This window comes from Microtus oregoni, unplaced genomic scaffold (assembly GCF_018167655.1).
Source record: "Microtus oregoni isolate MIOR12 unplaced genomic scaffold, Mior012 000018F_ref0000195, whole genome shotgun sequence".
Lineage (NCBI taxonomy): Eukaryota > Metazoa > Chordata > Mammalia > Rodentia > Cricetidae > Microtus > Microtus oregoni.
The window spans coordinates 16,088,334-16,114,427 of record NW_024543077.1 but is presented as its reverse complement, the minus strand read 5'-3'; the positions used below and the strand labels follow the sequence as shown (position 1 = coordinate 16,114,427).

General features: G+C 39.2%; 1 protein-coding gene across 1 annotated transcript; it reads left to right on the top strand.

The window, feature by feature from the left end:
* The first annotated feature begins 512 nt into the window (after window positions 1-512).
* On the top strand, window positions 513-21,579 carry LOC121459009 (GTP-binding protein 10-like). The gene is made up of 10 exons (XM_041668468.1): window positions 513-599; window positions 3,645-3,838; window positions 4,927-5,018; window positions 5,511-5,655; window positions 10,130-10,203; window positions 12,296-12,348; window positions 15,461-15,568; window positions 16,284-16,361; window positions 17,255-17,378; window positions 20,731-21,579. The coding sequence occupies exons 1-10, from the start codon at window positions 567-569 to the stop codon at window positions 20,937-20,939; spliced, it is 1,110 nt and encodes a 369-aa protein (XP_041524402.1). The 5' UTR covers window positions 513-566; the 3' UTR covers window positions 20,940-21,579.
* The last annotated feature ends 4,515 nt before the right edge of the window (window positions 21,580-26,094 follow it).

Sequence of the window (26,094 nt, the reverse complement as noted above, 5' to 3'; positions counted from 1 at the left end):
GAGCAGTGTGGGGAGACCCCTCTAGTATGGCCTGGCCACATTCTGTCACTGAGAGCGCCTGGAGGAGGTGAAGGCGGCTGATACCCAACCTCTTCCCAAACTAAGGAACGGTAATCTCCTGATCTCACATGATGACAGTTCCAGGTTGGGGTTTTTGGTTTGTCGCCACCACACACAGGATTCTCCTTACAGACTAAGATCGTCGCCCTTCTTCCACTACGTCTGGATCACAAGTCTTTAGTGACTGGTTCCTGAGGTTCACCTTCGGTTACAGATCACTCTGCAGGGTCTTCGTGTCCTTCACACGTTTGGCTTTTCCAGTGAGAGAGAATTCTGGCCCCTCACAGTCTCCTCGGCGACCCTAACACTTTGTGTGAGTCAGGCCAGTCTCAGGTTCCCACCCTGCGCCCTCCCGTCCCCTTTTCCCCCACCCGGGGACGCGCACCCCGCCCCGCGCACGCGCCGGCCCGCCACGGCGTCACCTCGGCGACCAGCAGTGACGTCATCGGCGCGCCCGCCCCGAGTCCGCGCGGGTTCTGCCGGAGGGAGTCCGCCCCTTCGCGGTCATGGTGCGCTGCGGTTGCGCGTGGCTGAGAAAGGTCCGTGCGGGGGGTCCTGCCCCAGCGGGGGTCTGTCGCCGCTCTGCCGGGTTGTCGTTCCTCAGGTCCCTCATGTGCCCCTTGACGTGGCTAGGCCTGTTTGGGTCCGGCTTTGGGGAATTTCTAGAAAATTCCGCAAAGCACGTGGGAGGGAAATTGGGGTACCTGGCAGCAGTTTAGACAAGGTTTTACGGTGTACGTGGTGTACAGCGACTTTTGCTTTTTTTGTTTGTTTGTTTTCACTCTTGTTTAATGTAGCACTCATAACCCGTTCTTATACGTTTTTCCTCCCTTGTTCTGCTTTTCATATCTTTCTGAAGATCTTTTCTGGAAGCCAAAAGTGTTTAATTGTTGTGCCTCCTACAGAGATTTTAGTTTTTATGTAGTGTCTGTTTTAGAATCCATTTTCATAACAATTCTCAACCAGCTGCTTCGACTTAAAAAAAAATAAGTCACAATCGGCTTACTAGTAATAAATAGCCTTTGGAAACTAGAAGACATCTTATTTAAGCCATTCCCTGCTAGTAACAGCCACTGTAAGAACCTTAATATATTTGATGAATCTAGAAAGTAAAGAAGAAGTCACATGTTGAACACAGCTTTAAAAGCCCTTACCAAGAGTATTGCTATACCAGAGTGGTCAATATTCATTTTTTAAAATTCCCAGTTATTTCGGAGACCTAAAAGTTTGCAGATTATCAAAATATTGTAGATTATAAAAAGTGTGGCTACTTAAGGAGTTACTCTGTAATTTGAAAGCCTGGGATTAATACACAGGATCTTTATAAGAAGTTGCGGATTAGCCAGGCATTGGTGGCATATGCCTTTAATTCCAGCACACCAGAAACAGGAGTCTGGCTCTTTGAGTTCAGTTCGAGGCCAGCCTGGGCTACAGAGTGAGTTCCAAGACAGGGTTCAAAGCTACAGAAAAACCCTGTCTCTGAAAACAAAAAAACAAAACAACAAAAAAAAGTTGCCGATTTACTAAACCAGAGACACTAAATTCAGAATAAGATTTCCAGCACAATCCAGTTTCTGAGGAAGCCTGCAAAGGCAGAGTAAAAGTCAGTGAGAGCAACAGTCCAAGGATGCCTCAGATCATAAAACCATATGTGAAGCCATATTTTAGTTCTATAATTTGAGAATACATTGGCAGTCTGACACCAGGAAGTGGGTTTATGATAGAAAAGAACAAATGATCTAAGTAGAGGAACACGAATACAGTGGCAGAGACTGAGCAGAGCATTGCCGAGAAAAGAGCGAGGGGAGGGGAAGGGGAAAGTTAGAACCAATAAACAATACTCTAGTGATAGCGTGAAGGACTTGAATACAGTTCTGTGAGTATTCTGTTATTTCATAAGCAGTAAAACCCCAAAGCCATGATTGTTTCTGTGTAGAGGAGAATACAGACATCAGCCTCACTTAAGAAAAAAAGAAAAGAGCTCTTGTCTCACAGTAGTGGACGCATTAAGAAGAAATGATGAAACGTTGAAAGACCATTTGGGGTGAACAGTTAAGGTTGTAAGAGGACAGTGGTACTGGAAAGAGTTAGGCTTCTGGGAAAGCCACAATTACAGTCAAAAGCCATGCGTTTGTTCAGTGAACAAATAAACTTTGATAATGATTTGAGGAAACAGATTTTTTAGTAGTATTTATTGAGCTCTACATTTTTCTCTGCTCTCCTCCCTGCTTTTCCCCTACCCTCTTAAACCCTTCCCCAAGGTCCCCATGCTCCCAATTTACTCAGAAGATCTTAATCTTTTTCTACTTCCCATGTAGGTTAGATCTATGTAAGTCTCTCTTAGTGTCCTCATTGTTGTCTAAGTTGTGGTTTGTAGGCTGGATTTCTTTGCCTTATGTTTAAAAATCACCTATGAGTGAGTACATGTGATAATTGTCTTTCTATGTCTGGGTTACCACACTCAAATTAATGTTTTCTGGCTCCATCATTTGCCGGCAAAATTCAAGCTGTCATTTTTTTTTTCTACTCTGTAGTACTCTATCATGTAAATGTGCCACATTTTTCTTACCCATTCTTCGATTGAGGGGCATCTAGGTTGTTTCCAGGCTCTGGCTATGACAAACAAAGCTGCTATGAACATAGTTGAGCACATGTCCTGGTGGCACGATTGAGCATCCTTTGGATATATACCCAAAAGTGGTATTATTGGGTCTTGAGGAAGGGTGTTTCCTAATTTTCTGAGAAATCACCACACTGACATCCAAAGTGGTTGTACCAGTGATGCAGAAGTGTTACATTTTCCCCACAACCTCTCCAGCATAAATTGTCATCAGTGTTTTTGATCTTGGCCATTCTTACAGGTGTAAGATGGAATCTCAGAGTTGTTTTGATTTGCATTTCTCTGATGACTAAGGATGGAAACCGATTTTTTTATTGTTGCTTTTATAACATTTTGTTTTGGAGGGAACATCGATTCAACTGATACCCATCAAGTTACTTAAAAGAGTTTCAAATATAAATGCAATACACTCCCACCTTTGAGTTGGCTTAATCTTCTAAATACTTCCTTTTTTCCTGGGGGATAGTTGCTGGTATCTACTAAGATCACCCAGGAGAGAAGGTTTAGAATGTTAAATGGGAGAAAGGGCAGAGACCTTGAAGATCGGTGAAGCAATCAATCCTAAGAAAGGGGAATTGGAAAGGGAGGTTATCTAAGGAAAGGCTCTGCAATATTTATATAGAAAACTTTGGTTCTTTCTTAAAAGAAGCCTCAGTAGGACTGGAAAGATGGCTCAGTGGTTAAGAGCATTAACTGCTCTTCCAGAGGTTCTGAGTTCAATACCCAGCAACCATATGGTGGCTCACAACCACCTGTAATAAGATCTGGTGCCAACTTCTGTCTTCAGGGACACATGCAGGCAGACCATTGTGTACATAATAAATAAATAAATCTTGAAAAAAATAAAAATTAAAAAAAGAAGCCTTAGTATAATGAAACCAGCACCTTTAAATTGATCAGAACCAAGTGGTGTATAATTATCCTCTCTCTCTCTCTCTCTCTCTCTCTCTCTCTCTCTCTCAAGTATGGAAATTTCATTGATAACCTAAGAATCTTCGCCAAGGGAGGAAGTGGTGGAATGGGTTACCCTCGTTTAGGTGGAGAAGGTGGAAGAGGTGGTGACGTCTGGGTCGTAGCCCATAAACATATGACTTTGAAACAACTTAAGAAGAAATATCCTCAGAAACGTTTTGTAGCTGGAGTAGGAGCTAACAGTCGGTAAGTGCTTGTGAAATGATCTGAGCTTCATGAAAACCCTCCTGGTAAAACAGAATACAGAACTTAACTAATAACTGAAAGTAAATTATTTTTTGTGATTCCAAACAAGCAAAAGTCTAACATGACTGCTTTGGTGGTTTGGACCTTTATCCACTTATTCTCCCGGTGTCCCTTTTGCATTTCCTCTCCGGAATGTGGATGTTATCTGAATCCCTACTTTTCTCCAAACTTGCCTTGAGCGAAACTTCCCCAGTGCCACTGCAGCTCACCACCATGAAATCTTTCCTTGATAACTCTTCCACCCAAATAGAACCAGTATTTGCTTTGAATCAACTTTTCTAATGCTTCCTGTGTTTATATAAATAATAATTATATATATATGTGTATAAAATCCAGCATAAAGAAATAAGATGAAAGAACACAATATTTTACAGCTCCCTCTTTCTCCTTAGCCCTTCATGCCTAAAATTTATTCAGAAAGCTGTGTCACAGTATTGAGATTAACATTTATTCAGAAAGTTGTGTCACAGTATCGAGATTAGCATTTTATCATTGCCAGTTATTAGGCAACTGTCAGTTCTGGGTGGTTTTTTTTTTTTTATTGCCATAGCCACAATGTATAACTGATATCCTGTGTAGATATTCTCTACAATAAGTGACCCTGTTTCTTAATTCGTAAGCTTATGTTCAATTTTTTGATAAATTCCTGCAAGTGGAGTTACTGTTAGAAAATTATACCAACTTATTTTCATGTAAGATTTAAGTACTGCCAGTCATGGTCAGTTTTTTTAGAAGATTGACAATGGGTTTGTTGGGGTTTTCTACTTTGTTTGTATTGTAGCAATCATTATTTATATTTCAAATGTACTGTATATTCATTTCAGGTTGAAATGACTTTTAGTGGTTAACTTGGTAATGACTTATTTCTATTTTTATGATACACAGTATAAAATGTAAAAAAGAAGAATAATTTCTTTTTAGTATTTAACCTTTTAATAACTGTATTAGTGAGAAGGGTTTATTGCTAGTTGCCTTTGTAAGTCATTTAATTTTGTGATTCTTTTTTGTTTTGTTTTGTTTTTTTGTAGAGTTAGTGCACTGAAGGGCTCCAAAGGAAAAGACTGTGAAATCCCTGTGCCTGTGGGTGTTTCAGTAACTGATGAAAATGGCAGAGTTGTAGGTGGGTGTGCTGCAGCTTCTGAGCTGCTGAGAAATGAGCAGTTTCCAAAATTAGTTCAGAAAACAGTATAGTAGCTTCTTAAATTGCAGAATAAAATTTTTAACATTTATTATTTTAGTTGCTGGCTTATTAAATATTTTTTAAATGTACATGAAATATTTAAAAACTTCCTGCTAGATTGAACATGACTTTAAAGAGGTAAGGATACTTAGTTTTAAAACATATTAATCAGCTCCCCTGTAGCTGCTTACAAGAATGTTTTTCTGGGGTAAGTATTTATTTGCCTTGTGTCCACAGTAGGCAAACACTTTGCTTCTGAGCTCCCAGCCCCAGGGAGTTGCTTTAAAAAGTGCCTCCTTTTATAAAGACATTAAATCTTAAGTGTAGCCCATTGGATTTCTAAATTGGAATTTCTTGACATGTATTTGTACAAAAACAAAACAACATATTACTGATTTTACTTACTAATGTTCGTTGTCTTTCCTCTTAAAGGAGAACTCAATAAAGAAGAAGATAGAATTTTGGTTGCTAAAGGTGGCCTTGGTGGTAAATTACACACAAATTTCTTACCTTTGAAAGGCCAGAAGCAAATAATTCACCTTGACCTAAAAGTTATAGCTGATGTAGGCCTAGTAGGGTAAGTATCGTTTATATTCTTATAAAACGTTCAAGCAGACCAATACTACAAAATAAATGTAAATAATAATTTGGGGCCGTAAATATTCCTAGTTTATGTAATTTGTGTGCTAGCACTGGATCTGTGACCCAGGCTACCTGTGGCTGGTTGGGGAGAAGTCATGAGTGAGGAAGTCAGGGAGACTTACCAGGCAGAAGTAGGAGGCCTGGCTGGGTAGAGAGGTTAGGTAAATGACAGAAGGAACCTTTGGGTGGTGGCAGGTAAGATGGATCCTTGGGAAATGTTTTCTTAAGTGACTCTTATTTTAATTCTTTTACTTAATGCTCTTGTTTAATACTTAATACAAAGTGGGCCTTAAGGAAAATTTAGCAGTAAAGTCAAAAGCTTTTAAAGTGATCATGTATTTTAAACCCATATTTACTCATGTAGAAATTTATTTTAATAAAGAAATTAAAGATACAAAGATTTAAGATAGTCACCATATTGTTTAGTTTTTATTTTATTTTATATGTATGTCGTTTTGCCTTCATGTATATCTCTGTACCACTTGTATGCTTGATATCCTCTGAGGCCATAAGAAGGCATATGTGTGGTTTCTGAGAATTGAATTCAGGTCCTCTGGAAGAACAGCTTGTGCTCTTAGCCACTGTGCCATTATTCCAGCCCCACGTTTAAACTTTTAGAAACAAGGTAAGACAATACATACAATTTTTTACAGAGAGAAAATAAAGGAATAATTTAGTTATTAATCCTACCACTCCAAAATATCAGTTAATAGTGTATATTGTTCCAGTTGTACACGCGTTTTTATTACATTCGTGTTTGTGTATATATGTCTGAGTGTGCAATTGCCACAGCACATGTGTAAATCCTAGGGATCAAACAGAAGTCAGACTTTATCCCCTGAGCCATCGCGAAGGCCTTTTGATGACTGTAATATACATATTTTTGTAGTTGTTTATAATTGCAAAAAATTAGAAGCTATGTAAATGTTTGTCACTAGAAAGTTGGCTGGGGCCGGGCGGTGGTGGCACATGCCTTTAATCCCAGCACTCGGGAGGCAGAGGCAGGCGGATCTCTGTGAGTTCGAGACCAGCCTGGTCTACAAGAGCTAGTTCCAGGACAGCAAAGCCACAGAGAAACCCTGTCTCGAAAAACAAAAAAAAAAAAAAAACCAAAAAAAAAAAACAAACGAAAAAAAAAGAAAGTTGGCTGGGTAAGCTGTATATTAACTATTGAAAAGTTGTTCTTAATGTCATGTCATGCTGTTTAAAAGAAGGTCAGTCAGTTAGGAAATATTCTTTTAAAAAAAAAAGCCAACCTCAAGGCGTACTATATTAGTCGGAATTCTCTAGAGGAATAAAGCTTATAGAATCAGGGCAAAGGAGTATATTAGAATATTAAATGATGCTGTGGACATTGCTACAGAAAATTTCATTTTTATCTTTTTATCTTTTATTTTATTTTATTTTATTTTGAGACAGTGTTACAAGGAGAGCCCTTTGTTCTTCCCAGTCACCTGACTAGCTTAGCCCACGAAATAACCACACAGAAACTGTATTAATTAAAACACTGCTTGGCCATTAGCTCTAACTTCTTATTGGCTAACTCTTACATATTAGTTTAACCTATCTTTATTAATCTGTGTATCACCACCTGCCAGTGGTTTACCGGAAGTTCTAACCAACGTCCATCTCAGGCAGGAGATCCATTGCTTCTCTCACTCTGCCCTTCTTCCCAGCATTCAGTTCTGTCTTCTTTAAAGATAAATTGCCTGGGCTAGAGAGATGGCTCAGAGGTTAAGAGCACTGACTGCTCTTCCAGAGATCCTGAGTTTAATTTCCAGCAACCACGTGGTGGCTCACAACCATCTATAATGAGATTTGGTGTTCTCCTATGACATGCAGGAAGAACACTGTATAAATAATAAATAAATCTTTAAAAGAAGAAAAATATAAAATAAAATAAATTGCAAAAGAGAAGCAAAAGTCTTTTTAAAAAAGAATTATTTATTATATATACAGTATTCTTGGTATTCTGTCTGCAGGTATACCTGCAGGCCAGAAGACAGTGCTAGATCTCATTACAAATGGTTGTGAGCCACCATGTGGTTCCTGGGAACTGAACTCAGGAAGGGCAGGCAGTGCTTTTAACCACTGAGCCATCTCTCCAGCCCAATATAAATAAATCTTTTTTTAAAAAAAAAGAAAAATATAAACAAAATAAAATAAATTGCAAAAGAGAAGGAAAACATATGAAAAAGAGATTTCAGAGATGCTCTTGCTAATTGTAATGCCAAAGCTTTATTTGAATTTGTATCCAAACAATCAGATTTTAAAAATTGGAGACCCCTGAGCTGCAACTGACCTGAATGCCTGCTCCCTAAGGATTAGCTTTCATGGAATCAGAAAGCAACATGCAAGCTTCCAGAGGAGGAAGATAACCCAGTTCTACCAGCTGTGATGCCTATGAACCGTATCAACCCTAAGGAAGCAATGGTGGCCTGTATACCTTGGCAGGAACCAGCAGCTCTCTGATTAGACTAAAGACATTCTTAACAAGAGGGATAAAATGCCTGGTTCTGGAAACTTAAGCAACTACTGTGTGCATGAAGACAGACATAAAAGGGGGCTGGAGAGGTGGCTCAGTGGTTAAGAGCATTGGCTGCTCTTCCAAAGGTCCTGAGTTCAATTCTCAGCAACCACATGGTGGCTTACAACCATCTGCAATAAGGTCTGATACCCTCTTCTGGCCTGCAGGAATACATGTAGACAAATATTGTATACCTAACAAATAAATAAATAAATAAATGAAAACAGACATAAAAGTCACATTATATGGCCTGAGCAGGTTATATCTAGGAGTGTGTGTGTGTGTGTGTGTGTGTGTGTGTATACACAATACACACATGCTTGAAATAACATAATGAAAGAAGAGGTTATGAATTTGAAGGAGAGTGGGAAGGAGTATATGGAACTCTTTGGAAGGAGAAAAAGCAAGGAATAAAAGTTTTAATTTTATTATCTCAATTTTTTTGAAAAAGTAAAAAATATTTGTTAATAGTGTATTACTATGTTTATTAATTTTGTATTTTTGTCTGTGTTTGAAAATGTTCATAATCCAAAAAATATTAAATACTGTTGTCAGTGTTTGGCTAACGAGCTGGCTCAGCAGTTAGGAGCATCAGCAGTTCTTCCAGAGGACCCAGATTAATTCCCATCATCCACATGGCAATACACAACTGTCCGTAACACCCAGGAGCTCCAGTTCCCTCTTCTGGCTTCAGCAGGCACAGGCCGCACTTGTGGTCCATAGACATACAAGCAAAACACCCGTATACAGAAAGACTAATTACTTAAAAGAAAAGAGAAGTAGTGAATTGCAAGGTTTTGAGCGCCAAGAACTCATTTGTAGTTGTGTGCATGCACGTGTCTGTGGGGTGTGAGCATGTCCGTCCAGTGCATGTGCAGGAGTGAGGTGTCAGGTCCCTCTGCAGCTGCAGTCACATGCAAGCACTAGTGAGCTGTCTGGGACGGATGCTGAGTACCGAACTCGTCTTCTCTGCAGAAGCAGTGCAAACTGTTTTTAGCCCTCAGCCATTCTCTCCAGCCCTGAATTATTTATTTTGTTTATGTAACTAAACAAAAAACAGGTACTCCACTCTTGTAACTCTTAAATTCACATCTTTACTTTATTCGTATTTTCTCAAGTGTTCTATTATTTTGGACTTTTGATCCTTTGTGGAGAAGAACTGAGGAACTGACTCGTAGGCCTGTCAAATGCACAGTACACATTCTACTCCGGAGCTGTACTAATCTTAATTCAGAAATATTCTAATCTTAATTCAGAAATATTCAAGAAATTTACTTCTTTCGAGAGGGTGCTTTTTGAGACAGGGTTTCTGTGTGCAAGCTCCGAAGACCAGGCTGGTTGTGAACTCAGAGAGCCTCCTGCCTCCCAGGTGCTGGAATTAAAGATAAGTGCTACCACCACCGGGCAAGAAATCTATTTCTTGATGTTGTATGAGAATTCTGAGTGCATGTGAGAAAACTCCAAGAAAACAAGCCAAGAGTCATGTGACCTCAGTGTCTTCAGAACACAGAACTGTTCTTGGAGTGTGTTCTTCTCCTCTGAGGTGTAGGATAGGAGTGAGCTGTCTTGAGTTGTTATTCCTGTGTCTCTATGGAAACCCTGGTGTTGCCGCATGTGGCTTGCCCTTGTGTTGGACGCCTTACCCATGTGATGCTTCCTGTCTCTCAGAGTATACTTGAATAAAGTTGGCTATTGCATGAGACTTTAATCCATCTCACTTTTAGGCCCCACTCTCCAGGTTCACGCCACCAACTAAAGCAGTAAATACTTGAAATATTGGGAATTCAAAAATATGTAAATATTAGTAGTTCTGATATTTGTTATAATGGACATATGCATTATATTGTTATAACACACACATACATATAATGTGTCATTTCAGATTCCCAAATGCTGGAAAATCCTCTTTACTGACTCGGGTTTCCCATGCAACACCTGTGATTGCTGATTATGCATGTAAGTATAATTGATGAATTTTAATATATGAGGGTAAGTTTTCTTTGCATAAGAATAATAAAGCTCTGAAGTTAGCTCTAGTTTGAAAGCTTCCAGCAGTTAGGTTCCATGCTGTTCTTACTCTTCCAGGCCACTACAGCTCTCACACTAGTTTCCTGTCCTTAGGAGGAACTTTGCTGCATTTATTTCTCTGTTTCACAGGCCCTTATTTGGTTTATGTAGTATTTTGTAAGTGCTTAACTCTTGTTACACATTGATAAATACTGGGAAAACCGAGATGAACATTTTTATTAATTTTATAAGGATTTATGTATAGGAATCATATTAGGCTAAACTGCTAGAAAACTGATAAGCAAAACCAGCAATTATGTTTATAGACTATTATAATTATACATATACTAGGGGAGAAAGGAATGTGTGCATTTGTGTGTGTGTGTCTCACTGATAAATGAAAGGGAATAAAAGTATTCTGTTGAAGAGTGTAGGTAAGTGTAGACCTTCTTGATAGAATGTGTTTGGCTGAGATATGAATAATAATTTGATTAATCAGTGCCTTAGAGGTAAAGGGCCTTTAAGTCATGAGAACAGCTTAGTAGTTACAAGAAAGTTTGTCTAGAGAAAATGGAGTAAGAGACAGAGAAATGAGATTAAAATCAGATGAAATTGCATAGACTGTGTGGGTTATCTTTTACCTCATTAAATATCTTAGACTATTTGGAAGACTTCATGCAAAGAATAAAATAGAATAGAACTTTCTGAAAGTTCTCTTAGCCTATAATACAGGAATTGATCGGCACAAAGAATTAATGAATCTCTTTAGTATGATAGTGCGGTAGATTGATGAGATACAATGAAGGAGTAGGCTAATGGTATTAAGTAAATCTAATAGAATATTTGCCATTATTAAAGAAAAAAGCGCAAATGGCATTAATCTGGAAAATAATATTAAACCATTCAAAACTTAGAACCTGATGAAGTAGTTACTTTTGAGCTAATTGTTACTAGTTACATGATCAGTGTTTGTTATAACATGAGACCCCTTAAAAGAAGAATAGGGGGTATTCTGGTTTGCTTTCTCTTGCTGTGATCAACACCATGGGCAAATCACCTTGGGAAGGAAAGGGTTTATTTGACTTACAGGTAATAACCCATCACCCAGGGAAGCCACTGCAGACCTCAGGGCAGGAGCTTGAAGCAGAGACCACAGAGGAGTGCTGCTTACTGGCTTGCTGCTCTGATTTTCTCAGCTGCTGTTCTTATATAACCCAGGACCACCTGTTCAGGGGCGGCACTGCCTACAGGAGACTAGGCCTTTCTCCATCAATTAGCAAGTTAAATATTATATATAAAGATCTGTGTTTATATACAATCTTAAATATATATAATACATGTGATATATATGTCTGTGTATTTCACATATATTTATGACATATATAGACATGCTTACAGGCCAATAACTCTTCAGTTGAGGTTCCCCTTCCCCAGGTTTGTCAGTGCAGGCCAGATTAGCCATGACAGAAGGAAGGACAAAAAAATCCCAGGAGAGAGCTAGTACAAAGTGGTAAGGCATAAGAACAACTGAGATGAGAACAGACTAGAGAAATTTTACTCGGCCTTGTGAGGTACTTTAGTGGGTAAAGGTACTTGCCGTTAAAACCTGAATTTTCCTTGGGTGAAGGAGAGAACTGAGATCTGGAGGTTGTTCTGACCCCCACATGCATACCCGTCCATGCACAAGCCCCTCCCCAAGTAAGGAAATGCATACATAAAGGTAATGCAATTTTAAGGAGAAAAGAAAGAAAATGTTTACTGCAGAATCAGTGGTGGTGATCAGAACTTAATTCTGAGCCCCTAAACATTCTCAAGCTGTCCCTGGCCATGGAACAGGAGGACTTCAGGCCAGAGAACAGAAGTCTCTGTCTTTTTAAAATACAGTGTGAGTTATAGAGATAACTGTAGCTTCCATTTCAGCAAATTAAAGTAGGATTAAATATTCAGAAGGAAGATACTGTTCATTCTATACAATGTTGACATTATTCTAGAGAATTTGTCTTTTATTCTTTCCCTAATTTGCTGTCCTTTTGCCTTTCAGTTACAACACTAAAGCCTGAACTTGGAAAGATTATATACAATGATTTCAAACAGGTTGGTATTTTTAAAGTAAAACACACACACATCTTTAGAAGTTGTAGGGGTTTTTTGGTAGTAGGAGTTTTAAAAATATCCACTATTGCTGGATGGTGGTAGCACATGCTTTTAATCCCAGCACTCAGGAGGCAGAGGCAAGTGAATCTCTGTGAATTTGGGGCCAGCCTGGTCTACAAGAGTGAGTTCCAGGACAGGCTCCAAAGCTATAGAGAAACCCTGTCTCGAAAAACAAATCAAAAACAAAACAAAATATTGACTATTGTTATTTATGTGTGTGTGTAGTTAGATGGATATCAGTTACTAGAGGTGGCATTACAGGCAGTTGTGAGTTGCTTGATTTGGATGGTGGGAACTGAACTTAGATCCTCTGCAAGAACAGTATGTGTTCTTAGCCATTGAGCCATCTCTCCAGATGTAGGACTTTTATATTTACATGTGTTTATGGTCTTGGAGGAAAAAGCAACATTTTTGTTAATGTTGTTTATGGTAAGTATAAGTATGGATTCTGTTCAGCATTAGTATAGTAAAATAAGAATTTAATTCCTGTTCTTGGAAGTGTTGTGCTTATTCATCCCTATGGAATTACGTCTTCCTAGTCTGTCTCCTGTCAGTATATACCCGTATTTCCCCAGTGAATTGTTAATCTCCAGTTCCTGAAAGCACTTCCAATTGAAACTATGGTGCTTCTGTGGAAACTGATTCCAGCTTTCTGGTTCTGGGGAAGTGGCTGCTTTGAGGTTTGCTTTACATTCTTCATAAAGGAAGAACTATGTCCTAGAGTTTCTTTCTGTATACAGAGAAGCCTGCACGTAGGTGTTTCTAGCAGTTTTACTCATAATTACTAGAACTTGGAGCAATCAAGAATCTCAGTGTTGCAAGGAAGAGGGCCGCTTGTTCATCCTGGCCACCAAGCTAGCTTAGCCCCAAAATAACCACACAGAAACTATGTTCCTTAAATCATTGCTTGGCCTATTAGCTCTAACATCTTATTGGCTAACTCTTACACCTTGATTTAGCCCATTTCTATTAATCTATTAATATCAATTAATTAATTAATATCTATTAATCTAAGCAGTGGCTTACCAGGAAAGATTTGGCATGTCTGATTTTGGCGGCTTCATGGTGTCTTTCTCTTTCTCCACCTTTTTTCTCCCAGCATTTAGTTCTGTCTTCCTCACCTACCTAAGTTCTGCCCTATCAAGGGCCCAAAGCAGTTTCTTTATTAACCAATGAAAACAACACAAAGACAGAAGGACCTCCTACACCATTTCCCCTTTTCTGTTTAGTTGGTGTTTTTTTGTTTGTTTGTTTGTTTTTTCTTTTTTTTTTTTGCTTTTCAAGACAGGATTTCTCTTTAGCTTTGGAGCCTGTCCTGGAAACTAGCTCTTGTAGACCAGGATGACCTCAAACTCACAGACATCCTTCTGCCTCTGCCTCCCAAGTGCTGGGATTCTGGGATTAAAGGCATGTGCCACCACTGCCCACCCCTTTTCTGTTTAGACAAAAAGGAAGGCTTTAACATAGTAAAATTTCATATAACAGGTATCAAGCAAGAATTACAGTTACAATATTTTTATTTGCTTTATTTTTTATCATAACTAAGGAAAACTATAACTATAAATTTTTCAACTCCATCAAAGACTCCAGAAGGATAAACTATTACCTAAGTGCATAGGAAGTGCATTGTAAGCAACTTCCAAAACTCTAGAATTGACAGAGACATCTTGCTGCCTGAACAGTCACCCAAAGTTCTGTACCATTGGGGCATCCATCTTTAGCCTACAGGCCCATAGTATCATGAAGCAGGAAACCCCAAAGTATCATCTCACCTTTGACAAGTTGAGCAGTCATTTCTCTGTGGGTCCTGCATGTCCAGTTCAGCAGTTCAGGCAAGAGCAGTTTCTTGCACAAATGGCTAACCAACTCCATAAGGAGACTCTTCAATGCCCATCTTTCTCTTGAAGTAGAGCAGATGTGTTTTACTGTTATGAAAAATCTTAAGTTTTTAAACATTTTAAATGCCATATTTTGAAGGTCTCTGAAAGATTTGAAGAATACCTATCTAACTGAAATATACTTCTATATATCTAGAAAATATAACATGATTACAAACTTGACTATTATAGATGACTATTTATTAACCTATATTTTTAAATTATACATTACATTTTTTTAAATGAGCTACACAAACACAATACCTTAATCAAGAGCAGAAATATACATATCTCCGGCGAGCTACATGGCTTCTTTCTGATTTTACCTTCATTCTTATGTTGATATAGTCGAACACGTTGGAATGCCAATTGTGCAATGTGAGGGCCTGCTGGTTTGTCCCTGCCACCCGGCTAGCTTACACCTGAAATAACCAAAACTGTATTAATTAAATCACTGCTTGGCCCATTAGCCCTAAATTCTTATTGGCTAACTCTTACATATTAGCTTAACCCCTTTCTATTAATCTGTTTATCACCACGAGGTGGTGGCCTACCAGCAAAGTCTCAGCACCTCTATCTCTGGTGATGGGTCTATGGCAATTTTTTGACTCTGCTTTTTTCCTCTCAGCATTTTGTTTAATTTTTCCTGCCTACCTAAGTTCTGCCCTATCAAGGGCCTAAAGCAGTTTCTTTATTAACCAATGAAAGCAACACAAAGACAGAAGGACCTCCTACACCATCTCAGTATGGTTACGGATAAACTGTTACATCTGGAGAATGAAATTGTCAGTTCTAAAAATTAATAGATTATGAAGCCATGAAAAGTTATGGAAGATCTTGAGTTCATATTGCTCAGTGAAAGAAACCAAAAGATACATTAAAACATATGCACACATTAATTATTTGAATTATTTGTGAAAAGAAAATTACAAACTTACCTTATTAATAACTGTTGAAGTAATAAATATTAAGCTAATCCCCCAATATCTATAAATTGGTAGACTCATGAGTTAAAACAGGATTCGGATATCTGATGAAACCTTTTAACATGTTTATTTCAAAGGTACCATGGAGTGCTTAACTGGAAACTATGAAATATGAAAATTTGGGAATAATTGAACTTGATTCTTTCTCATCTATTTTTCTTTTTCAACAAATCATTACTTTTATGTTAGATTTCAGTAGCCGACCTCCCAGGTCTGATAGAAGGAGCACATATGAACAAAGGAATGGGCCACAAGTTCCTCAAGCATTTAGAGCGAACCAGACAACTACTCTTTGTTGTAAGTCATACATTTCAGTGATGTTCACATGACTTAGCTTGGTTTCCCTGGAAACACTTTGTAGTAAAATTAAAGATAATGTGACATTGCTGGTCTGTTGTCCAGCCTGTAGACACAAACCCCACTTTCATCATTGCTGGTCTGTTGTTCATCCTGTAGAGGTGTCAAACGCTTTTACAACCTGGTGGCATCAGAGCCATCTTAGACGTGTGATCATACTCTATAAGTTCACAAAGTGATAAGATCATTGGGCATGTTTTCAGAATGTAGCTCTGGTATATTAGGTACATGACTGTACTAATAAATATCACTCCAGTAAGTCTGTGTCAACGGGGACAAGTCAGTAGATCACTGTTTATAGCGTGGGGGTGGAAATGCTGTTGCTACTGTAGTGTGTGTACGTTTGACCATACTTAGCAAGACTTGATTCCTGGAGATTTTGGCATGCTCTTCTATAGTATCTCTTATATTAATTGGTGATGCTTAAGTTACGGATGAGATTGCTTATAATAGTATCAATTATCTGTATTAGTTTTTCACCAATGACTCATTTAATAGTGATGCTTATAGCTATCATAACAACTCAATTTCTGTTCTTGGACTTCATGACTAAGTTGCCAGTAAAATGTAGATTGAGAAATGATTCAGAGAGAAGACATTGATAAACACAGAACTGAGCAACCGTTTTATGTTCTGGGTTCTCTCTTCTCTTCAGGTTGATATTTCGGGATTTCAGCTCTCTTCTGTAACTCCGTACAGAACTGCCTTTGAAACAATAATACTTCTTACAAAAGTAAGTTTTTTGGTTTACTGTGTTCTGGAGCTAGTTCTCCTTTTATGTGAGTCACACAGTAATCAGAATAATCACCTTTTTAAAGATTTTATCCAGTTAAAGAATCAAAGTTGCTGTTTCCAGTTCTTCAGTATTCCCCTTTTCTCATTATTATGAGGGTACTGCCCTCTCGTGCCCCATGTCCCTGCTCAGCTGACCTTGTTTCTGCCCTGGCGTCTGTCTTCTTGAAGCATTCCCCATTAAAAAAAACTCTGCTCACTCTTTTCTCCTTTTGTGGAGGTACTGATGGTCAAGCCATGAACGTTGCACAAGCATTCCACCGTTAAGCTATAATCCCAGCACTTGTCTTACCATGTAAGCAAGGTTACTGAGAGTTATTTGTGATCTTACCCACTGCCAGTATTTCCCATTGCCTACCGATGGCCAGCTCTTTGCTCCTGCTTTAGACTGGCTACTTACTAGGCATCTGTGAGTGAGTGACATGTTAACCACTCACAGTCAGAAGCAAAACAACCCAATCTGTTTTGTTTTAATTCTTTAGGGACCCCCACAGCTTTTGATATTTACTAAGTACATATGCCTTTTCTGAGAATGCAACAATACTGAATTGTTATTTTTGGCCTATGAGTCTTTTCTCTGTTGAGTCTAGTTACTTTCATTTGGCTCTAGACACAAAATCAGCTGCTTCTGAGAAGTCGTGTGAGCTAACATCTTATTCACATGGTTTAGTAAAAAGCATTTTCTGAATTTCCTTTGTTGGTTTTATAGTTGTTGGGATTTATTGGTGATGTGTATAAGCCCTAGATTTTCCAGGTCATTAAAGAAATATCGCCATAGTATTCATTTATATACATACTGATATAAAATTACTTGGTTTCTCTTTTTATTTCAAGGAGTTGGAGTTATACAAAGAGGAACTGCAGACAAAACCTGCACTCTTGGCAGTTAATAAGATGGACTTGCCCGATGCCCAGGTTAAGCTTGAAAAACTGATGAAACAGCTCCAGAACCCCGCAGGTAAAGCGTCATTCACTTCTCTGTTCCTCGGTACAGAGGAAGATCACAGAATGTTGGGACTATTTTGGTGAAGGGATTAAGGTTTTGAGACAGGGTTTCCTGTAACCCAGTCTGGCTTCAAATTTGCCACCTTGAATTCCTACCTCCCAGGTGCTGGGGTTATAAGTATGTAATATCCTGACCAATGATAGCAAAGATCGGTGGGAAAGAAAATCAGTAGATGGGGCTGGAGAGATGGCTCAGAGGTTAGAAATACTGACTATTCTTCCAAAGGTTCTGAGTTCAATTCCCAGCAACCACATAGTGGCTCACAGCCATCTGTAATGAGGTCTGGTGCCCTCTTCTGGCCTGCAGGCATACATGTAGACAGGATACTGTATACTTAATAAATAAATGAATGTTTAAAAATTGAACTTTAAAAAAAAAAGAAAATTAGTAGTTTCTACTCTGAGAAACTATATTTGAACTCATAATGTATAAGCACTGAAGTAGCATTGACCTGTCATTATCAGGTCTCAAAATGGATGATGCAGTTAAGTTAGAGAAAGAAAAGAAAAATTCTTTGATCCAGAAAGGTAAAGTTTTATAAAGAATTAAAATTTATGTGGACCTTTAAAGGGTACGGGAGAGGGCCCAGAGATGTCACAGCCATTGAGAGCACACGCCATGGTGAAGGACCAGAGTTTGGTTTCCAGCATCCATGTCGTAGCTACCTGAACTCCAGCCTCAGGAGGGTTTGCTGGCTCTTGTGCTCACACACATCTGTATCCCAGACATCCATTATTAAAGATAAAATAAATCTTTTTGGTTGGTTCTTGGGTCTGTTTGTTTTTATTTTTTCTTATTTTTAGACAGGGTTCTGTAATGTATGCCTGCCTGGCCTAACAATCACTGTATGGACCAGGTTGGCTTTAAACTCAGAGATCCACCTGCTTCTGCCTCCTCAGTGCTGAGATTAAAACTGTGTACCATCATAACCAGCTAAAAATAAAATACAACTTTAAGAAAAAGAAGACAAAACCAAAACAGAGGAAATGTGGGTAAAAGGGGTGATGGAGGAGGGTCATCTGTTTATGTGTTACTCTCATTGGTTAAATAATAAAGAAAACTGCTTGGCCTGATAGGTCAGAACATAGGTAGGTGGGGAAGAGAGAACTGAATGCTGGGAGGAAGAAGGCAGTGAGGCAAACGCTATAGCTGTCCTCTCCAAGATAGATGCAGGTTAAGATCCTTCCCGGTAAGCCACCACCTCGTGGTGCTACACAGATTATTAGAAATGGGTTAATCAAGATGTGAGAGCTACCCAAAAAGAGGCTGAACTAATGGGCCAGGCAGTGTTTAAAAGAATACAGTTTCCATGTAATTATTTCAGGTAAGGCTAGCCGGGTGGCGGGAAGCACCCGCCACTCCTATCATTACAAAGGGGGAAAAGTCTACAGCTAACCATGAAGCGTGAGCAGGTTTTATCAACTCCACAATTTGTCTCGCCAGTACACACTGCACTTTAACAAGCACAGTAGGGTTTTACTTGTTTTTAAGATTTTATATATGTCTGGGTAGGTGTTTTTTCTGTGTGTCTGTCTATGTACCATGTGCATGCCCAGTAACTGAAGAATATCAGTTTTTAGAAAAGAACATCTAGTCCTGTGCTTATGTGACACAGAAAATACATCCTATGACTAAAAGGATTTGTCTGAAACTTCTTAAATGAAAATATTTCCACTATATAAAGAAACTCAGGGGTCTGTCTTAGTCACTGTTCTGTTGCTGTGAAGAGACACTGTGACCAAGACAACTCTTATGAAGGAAAGCATTTAACAGGGGACTTAGTCCATTGTCATCATGGGGCGGGGAGCATGAGCCTGGAGCAGTATCTGAGCGCTGCATCCTGGGCCACAGGCAGAAAGAGAAACAGACATGAGAGACACTGGGCCCTATCTGGGCTTTTTGAGATGCCAAGTGCATACTTTCTCCAACAAGGCCACACCTCCTCATCCTTCTAATCCTAGCAAAGAGTTCCACTTGTGCTGACTGAAGATTCTAATGTGTGCGCGTGCAGGGGCCGTTCTGATTCAGACACCAGAGACTCTCCACAGTGTGGAGAACTGGCTGTGGTAAACACTATTATCCTGTAGCGATGATGGTCTTAGCTTCTGGTCTAGAAGAAGGCTCATGTGCACATAGGAGCAGTGGCACAGATGACAAGTGGCCTCCGCTTTTGAAGAATGCTGATTTGTCTCCTTTCTGTTCCAGGACTGATAATTGAGGAAAACAGACTTTGATATACTAGGATGAGCAGACAGCACCAAGGTCATTTTTCTTCTCTTGAAAATGGTTCCCCACGTGGTGTACATGTTAGAACTGTCCCTGAGACAGTACATTAGTCCTGGGACCTACGTACTCCCTAATAGTGTTCATTCCCTAATGGCATTTGCTTTTTTAGGTCAGTAGTTTTGTTTCTTGTGTTGACCTTGCAAGAGGCGGTGCTAGAAATGAGGTAGTCAGGAGTCTATAGGTACTCTGGGCCACCACAGTTCTCAAGCTTGTCTCCCTGGACTTTCTGCACGATGACTTTAGTCTGGCCATGTTGATTTAGATGATGCTTGACCCATCCAGTCAGTTTGCCGTTGCCCTTCACCTCACACCCCACTGCCATGGTGTTAGGGAGAAGATAGTCATGCAGCTTTGGTAGCCCTAGGTGATTGATTGGATTCAGATAAAGTGATCTGCCCTTCTTTTTGGACCCCATTCTCTATGGTGGGATACCTTGCTCAGCCTTGATAGGGGGCAAGGGAGGGGTTTGGTCCTACCTCAACTTTGTATGCCAGACTTAGTTGACTCTCCAAGGAAGCCGTACATCCTCTGAGGAGTGGAATGGTGTGTAGGAAGGGAGGAAATGGGAGTGGGGGAGAAGGGGAAGAAGGGGGAGCTGGGGCTAGTATGTAAAATTTAAAAAAAAAAATTAAAAAATCTACTGTTGAACTGTTCGATCTCCTGCTGCAGTTTTAAATGTCGATGCTGTGTCTGGGGGACGTTAAAGCAAGCCAGAATGTTCCAAATGATGTCACCGTTTTTATGGGAACTAAGTGTTGTCATGGTTTATCTAATACTTGTTCTTTATTTGGCTTAAAATAAATTTCTCCAATAGTAATTAACCAAGTCCTTGCTCTATGCTAAGAACCACCATTATCAGTACTAACACAAAGATCCCAAGAGCCAGTGAGACAGGGAAGAGCAGGGGAGGAGTTCCTGGTGCTAAGTTGTCAGTTTCTTGCTTCTCAGATCAAACATCTGCGTAATTTTTACTTAATTTTTTAAAAAGGTTGTGAAAACCACCTATTCTTTGTTTCAGATTTTCTGCATTTATTTGAAAAAAGCGTGCTTCCAGAGAAGGCTGTGGAGTTCCAACATATCGTCCCCATCTCCACGGTTACCGGGGAAGGGATTGAGGAGCTGAAGAGCTGTGTCAGGAAGTCGCTGGACCAGCAGGACAGCAAAGACAGCGATGCACATCATCGGAAGCAGTTGCTTCGTTTGCAGGTTTCCAGTGGAGCATCTTAGAGGGAGCACGTTAGAGCGTGCTGTCCACTTCCGGAGAGGGCAGTGTTTAAACCTAGTGTAAGGTGTCGGTTCTAACTAAGAAGGAAATCATGTTATTTAAAACACAGATGAGGGCTGGAGAGATGGCTCAGTGGTTAAGAGCACTGGCTGCTCTTCCAGAGGTCGTGAGTTCAATTCCCAGCAACCACATGGTTGCTCACAACCATCTGTAATGAGATCTGGCGCCCTCTTCTGGCATATGGGCATACATGAAGGCAGAATGTTGAATACATAATAAATAAATAAATCTTTAAAAAAACCACCAAAATACACAGATGAGACTGGAATGCATTATGTTCCAAGAACAAGACAAATGTCACATGATCTCACTTACATGTGGAATCTTAAAAAGAAAAGAAAACTGGACAGGTGGAAATCCTGAAAAGTGATGGTCATTAAGGACAGGGAGATAAAAGTTAGGAGATGTTGCTCAAAAGATACAAAGCTTCAGTTAAGCTCAGCAGATCTGTTGTGTAGCTGGTTGTTTATAGTTAGAACAATGTATCATATTTTGAAAATTTGTAACAAAGTAGGTTTTGCCGGGTGGTGGTGGCGCACGCCTTTAATCCCAGCACTCGGGAGGCAGAGGCAGGCAGATCTCTGGGAGTTCGAGGCCAACCTGGTCTACAAGAGCTAGTTCCGGGACAGGCTCCAAAGCTACAGAGAAACCCTGTCTCGAAAAACCAAAAAAAAAAAAAAAAAAAAAGTAGGTTTTAAGTGTTCTAACCACAAAAATCTGAGAAAATATATTTTAAATGAGCTTGAGTCTATTTCAAAGCACACTGTGTATGATAAAGATGCATGTATAGTTTTTATGTATTAAGGAAAAATATTTCAAATTAATAAAAATTAATTTTAAAGTGTTTTCACGTTTTAAAAATAGTCTTTATCAATACGTTTCCTGATATATGTGCATTATCCGGAAGAGGAATTTTCTTCTTCCCCCTCTTCTAGTGTTAGCCCAGCAAAGCAATTTCATTTTGCAAAAAGCGTACACAAGACCCAAACTGGGCTAGCACACACCCTGAGAGCAACAGAGCTCCTATATTTTATCCTTGATGTGGGTGGTGACTGGGTCTCATCCCATTGGTCTGACTAATGGCTATTGAGTCAAAGGGGACGATCAGGAAACAATGGCTAAACTACCTAGATTTTAAAGTTTCTCACAACTACCCTCTTTATTACATTGTTTTTCAAATTAGGTATCACATGTTGGCCATTTGAAGTTTCTAGGAAGAGCAAATGATTTATATAATTGGTGCGCCTGCCTTCCAGGAAGATGCATTTTCTTAATTCCCTTGAAAGTATTTAAACAATACTTACAAATAGAGATTTTTCCTTTAGGTGAAATTTGTTATAAAATGTACACGTTCACTTTTTAAAATTGTAAAATAACAACAACAAAAAGCAAATTAAAGCAGTATATAGGCACCTGAGGCCGCAGACTCTCAGTCTTTCTCAAAGGAAGCACTGTACGGAGCCTACATTTTACACTTTTTTGTAAAACCCAAATGTGTTCATTGTGATGTTTTCTGTCCTTTTTTTTTTTTCACTTTTTATAAACTAGCAGCAAATTAGTGACCTTTAAAATACTCCTGGGCAAGCGTGGGAGTCTGTGGTGGTGTGGGCCTGTGACCACAGCACTGGGAAGGAGAAGTGGGGGTTTTGAGTTGGAGGCTTCCTGGGTGACTTAACAAGTTGTAGGCTAGTCTGAAATCATAGTGGGGCCATGTCTCAAAAATGTATAATATAATATAATAGTATATTTTATTTTATTATTTTGTTTTGCCTCCAACCAAGTCTGTGTACCATGTGCCTGTAGAGACCAAAAGAGAGCGTTGAATACCTTGGGACTGGCATTGCCTACTGTTGTGAGCTGCCATGTGGATGCTGGAAGTCAGTCCCTGGTTCTCTTAACTGCTAAGCCATCTCTCCAGCCCCTTTCTTTAATAATACATTTTGTTAAAAATTACTTGATAATTTAGTGCTTAATAGCAATTGTGGTAATTGATCCCTTTTTTAAAAAACATTTTTTAATTGTGTATTGATTAGACAAATTTCCTCTGACTTGATAATATGGGTGCATTTATTATTTCAATTTGATTCTAGTTTCTGTTCTCTTTACCTACCTCTCATTCTAGTTCCTGGACTAGTTCCCTTGTATCTCTTTTTCCTTCATTACACGGGTGTCTATTGAGCACTGCGCAGGGTGTTGCACTTGCAGGGCTCCAGAAACAGACCGATCCTGCTTATGCTTCATAGCTGAACTGCAGGGAGTTGGCATGGCCTACTTTACAGCACAGGAATGAGGCTGAGGAAAAGCCTTTGAGTTTGCACTGGCCAGCTTCCGTGTCGAGGCCTGGTTTGTCACACATGATCACATCAGCACCCCTTTCAGCTGTTTCCACCTGGCAGCCTCATGGGGTGAATTCAGGAGTCTGTGCTCTAATCTGATTGTGTCCTTTGTGAGGGATGCAATTGCTGAACATGAGGAGGAATATGCTTGTCAGTGATGTCTGGACTACCACTGACGCAGTTCATCGTTTATTGTGTAACTATTAAAATGGATGTTCCACTTAATTGGGATTTTATGATTATTGAGGGTGTATTCCACTTACCCCCTTTTAAAAACTGTCATCTTTCACAATAAAAGGAGAAATCCCAGATTTCTTATAACAATTTAATGTGTGCGTGCATGTGTGTGTGTGCACTCGATTGTGTGTGTGTGCGTGCATGTGCAACAGAGAGGCCTTGGGTCTGGCCCTCTGAGCACACATGTTGCATGATGCCTTACATTGAAGGCTGGGATCTGAGCTTCGATCCTCATGATGGTGCAGCATGCACTTTTTTCAGCCGTGAGCCTAACACTTAATGGCTGCGCCATCTCCCCGGCCTGAGTCATGTTCAGTTACAGAACAGCACTGTGGTTAATTTATTTACTTTAAATACATATTTTAACATTTCCTAAAATAAAATGTTGGGTTTTTTCCAAGGCTAATCATTTTACCTTTCAAGATAGATTTTCAAAGTGTCTACTCTTACATATTTTTCTTTTAAATGATAAATATGTACTTACTATGTAAAGAGACATGTCTGCTTTTCGAATATGTTATTTATTTGAAATGGTGTTGGGGATGTGTGCCACTGTGTCCATGTCGAGGTCACAGGACACTGTATCCATGTCGAGGTCAGAGGACAATCTCATGGAGTTGTTTTTTGTCTTTCCCCTTTAAATGGGTTGCAGGGATCACGCTCAGGGCTCCACACGTGTGCAGCAGCAAGTGCTTTACCCACTGGTCATCTCAGTGCCCGAGTCTGGTTTATCGTGTGACAGCTTATGTCAGGGGTGAACTGCATCGGGTCTGTCCAGCTTCTACTGAAGCCGAGTTCTCACTGAGCTCAGTGCCTTGCCATGACAGAAGTTAGAGATTCTTTTGAAGTAGGAGATGGATCTCTCGAAAAATAAAAAGAAGTCCATAAATGCATGAAATATTTTCTAATTCGTAAGATAAGATTGAAAAGCCAGTTAGCAAAGGTACATTCCATGCAGAAACTTACAGAGTGAAGCTACATTACTAATGTTTCAGTGGTTGTGGGTGTTGCTTAGCGGTAGAGCACTTACCTAACATGTGCAGTGCCCTGAGTTTGACTCCCAGCATACAAGTGCTCAGTTATAATAATGAAAATGTTTCAAAGCAGTAGCATAAACATTCTTACTGTAGTTTACAGAAATTAACAAAATACAAATACACATAAGATGCCATATTTTAAAAATTTGGGAACATGTTTAAAGAACGTATTAAATTTAATATATATGTTTAGTTCTTCAGAATACTGCAAATTTGATTTAAGTCTGGCTTTCCTTGGTGAATGAACACACGGAACAAATTTGGGGATTTTTGATTGAGTACATGTACAACATGTGAAATGGTTCTGTCACCATAGGCTAGGCTTAGACATATGTATTAGCTAAATACTTCAGTGTGTTTCCTCCCAGTCCTTTTGTTTTTCTTCTCCTCTCTTTGATGCTGGCTGGGACATGTAAGGAAGCTGTGAGACATGGGCAGGTGGTCCATGACTTCTAATCCCAGCAGAGGCTGTGGAGCTTTTTGAATTTGAGGTCAACCTGATCTGCCACATGAGTTCCAGGTCAACTAAGGCCCAAAATGATACTATCTCAAAAAGAGTTAGTAAGTGAAAAGAAATGTCATGTTATGAGTCTCAAATAGTCTAATTTTAAAGACATTTGAAGCAATAGTCTGCTTTACGACATTTTATAACTTGGGATTAAACCAGGCAGGTGGTAGTTGGCATCAAATGTTGGTAGTTAAGACAATATAGTTTTTACCATAAAATCAATGAGAAGTAAAGCAGGTCTTTGTTTTCCCTTAAAGAGGTATCTTGATTTTATTTCTGATTTCTGATTTTTTTTTTTTGTTTTCTGATTAGAACTTGGCAAGTAGAGGGAACATATCTACCAGGGGTTTCATTTTTATCTTTGCATGGCTGTTGTTAACTAGTTGAAGGAGAATAGAGAGCACACCATAGAAATGGAATGAATGTTGGAATTTTTCCGTGGCTAACTTAGGAGAAACAGGTAGGGTCATTGTCTCTGTTGGCTATGACCAGTGTGAAAAGGACAGGAGTGATTTTGGCTACTATCCCTGGCATCCTTACCCACTCATTTGGGGGAAATTATAGTTTTCAAATGTTTTCACCATGTGACAGTTTATTAATTAATAGTTACCAGATACTTGGACAACTGTAGAGGAAGTTATCCTCTTTGTACATATCATTAAAGTGTCTACAATAGAAATGAAATCTTTGGGGTGCCCAGATACAAGCCATGTGAAGCATAGCTACTGTCTGAATCATGACCTTTGAAATACTTGGAATTTGAAGAACAGGATATGCGGTTTATATTATAACTAATTTTGAAGCAATATATGATAAAGTATTTTTCCCATCTGTTTTGTAAACTCTGAGTGTGTTCAAAGTTGAAAGCAAAGGACAAAAGCTTCCTTTGTTCATGACCTCATATTCCAATATGTTTTTCTGAAATTGCCAGTGTTTTCTAACCAATGCCTTTGTTTTTTTATTGTTTATCAAACATTAT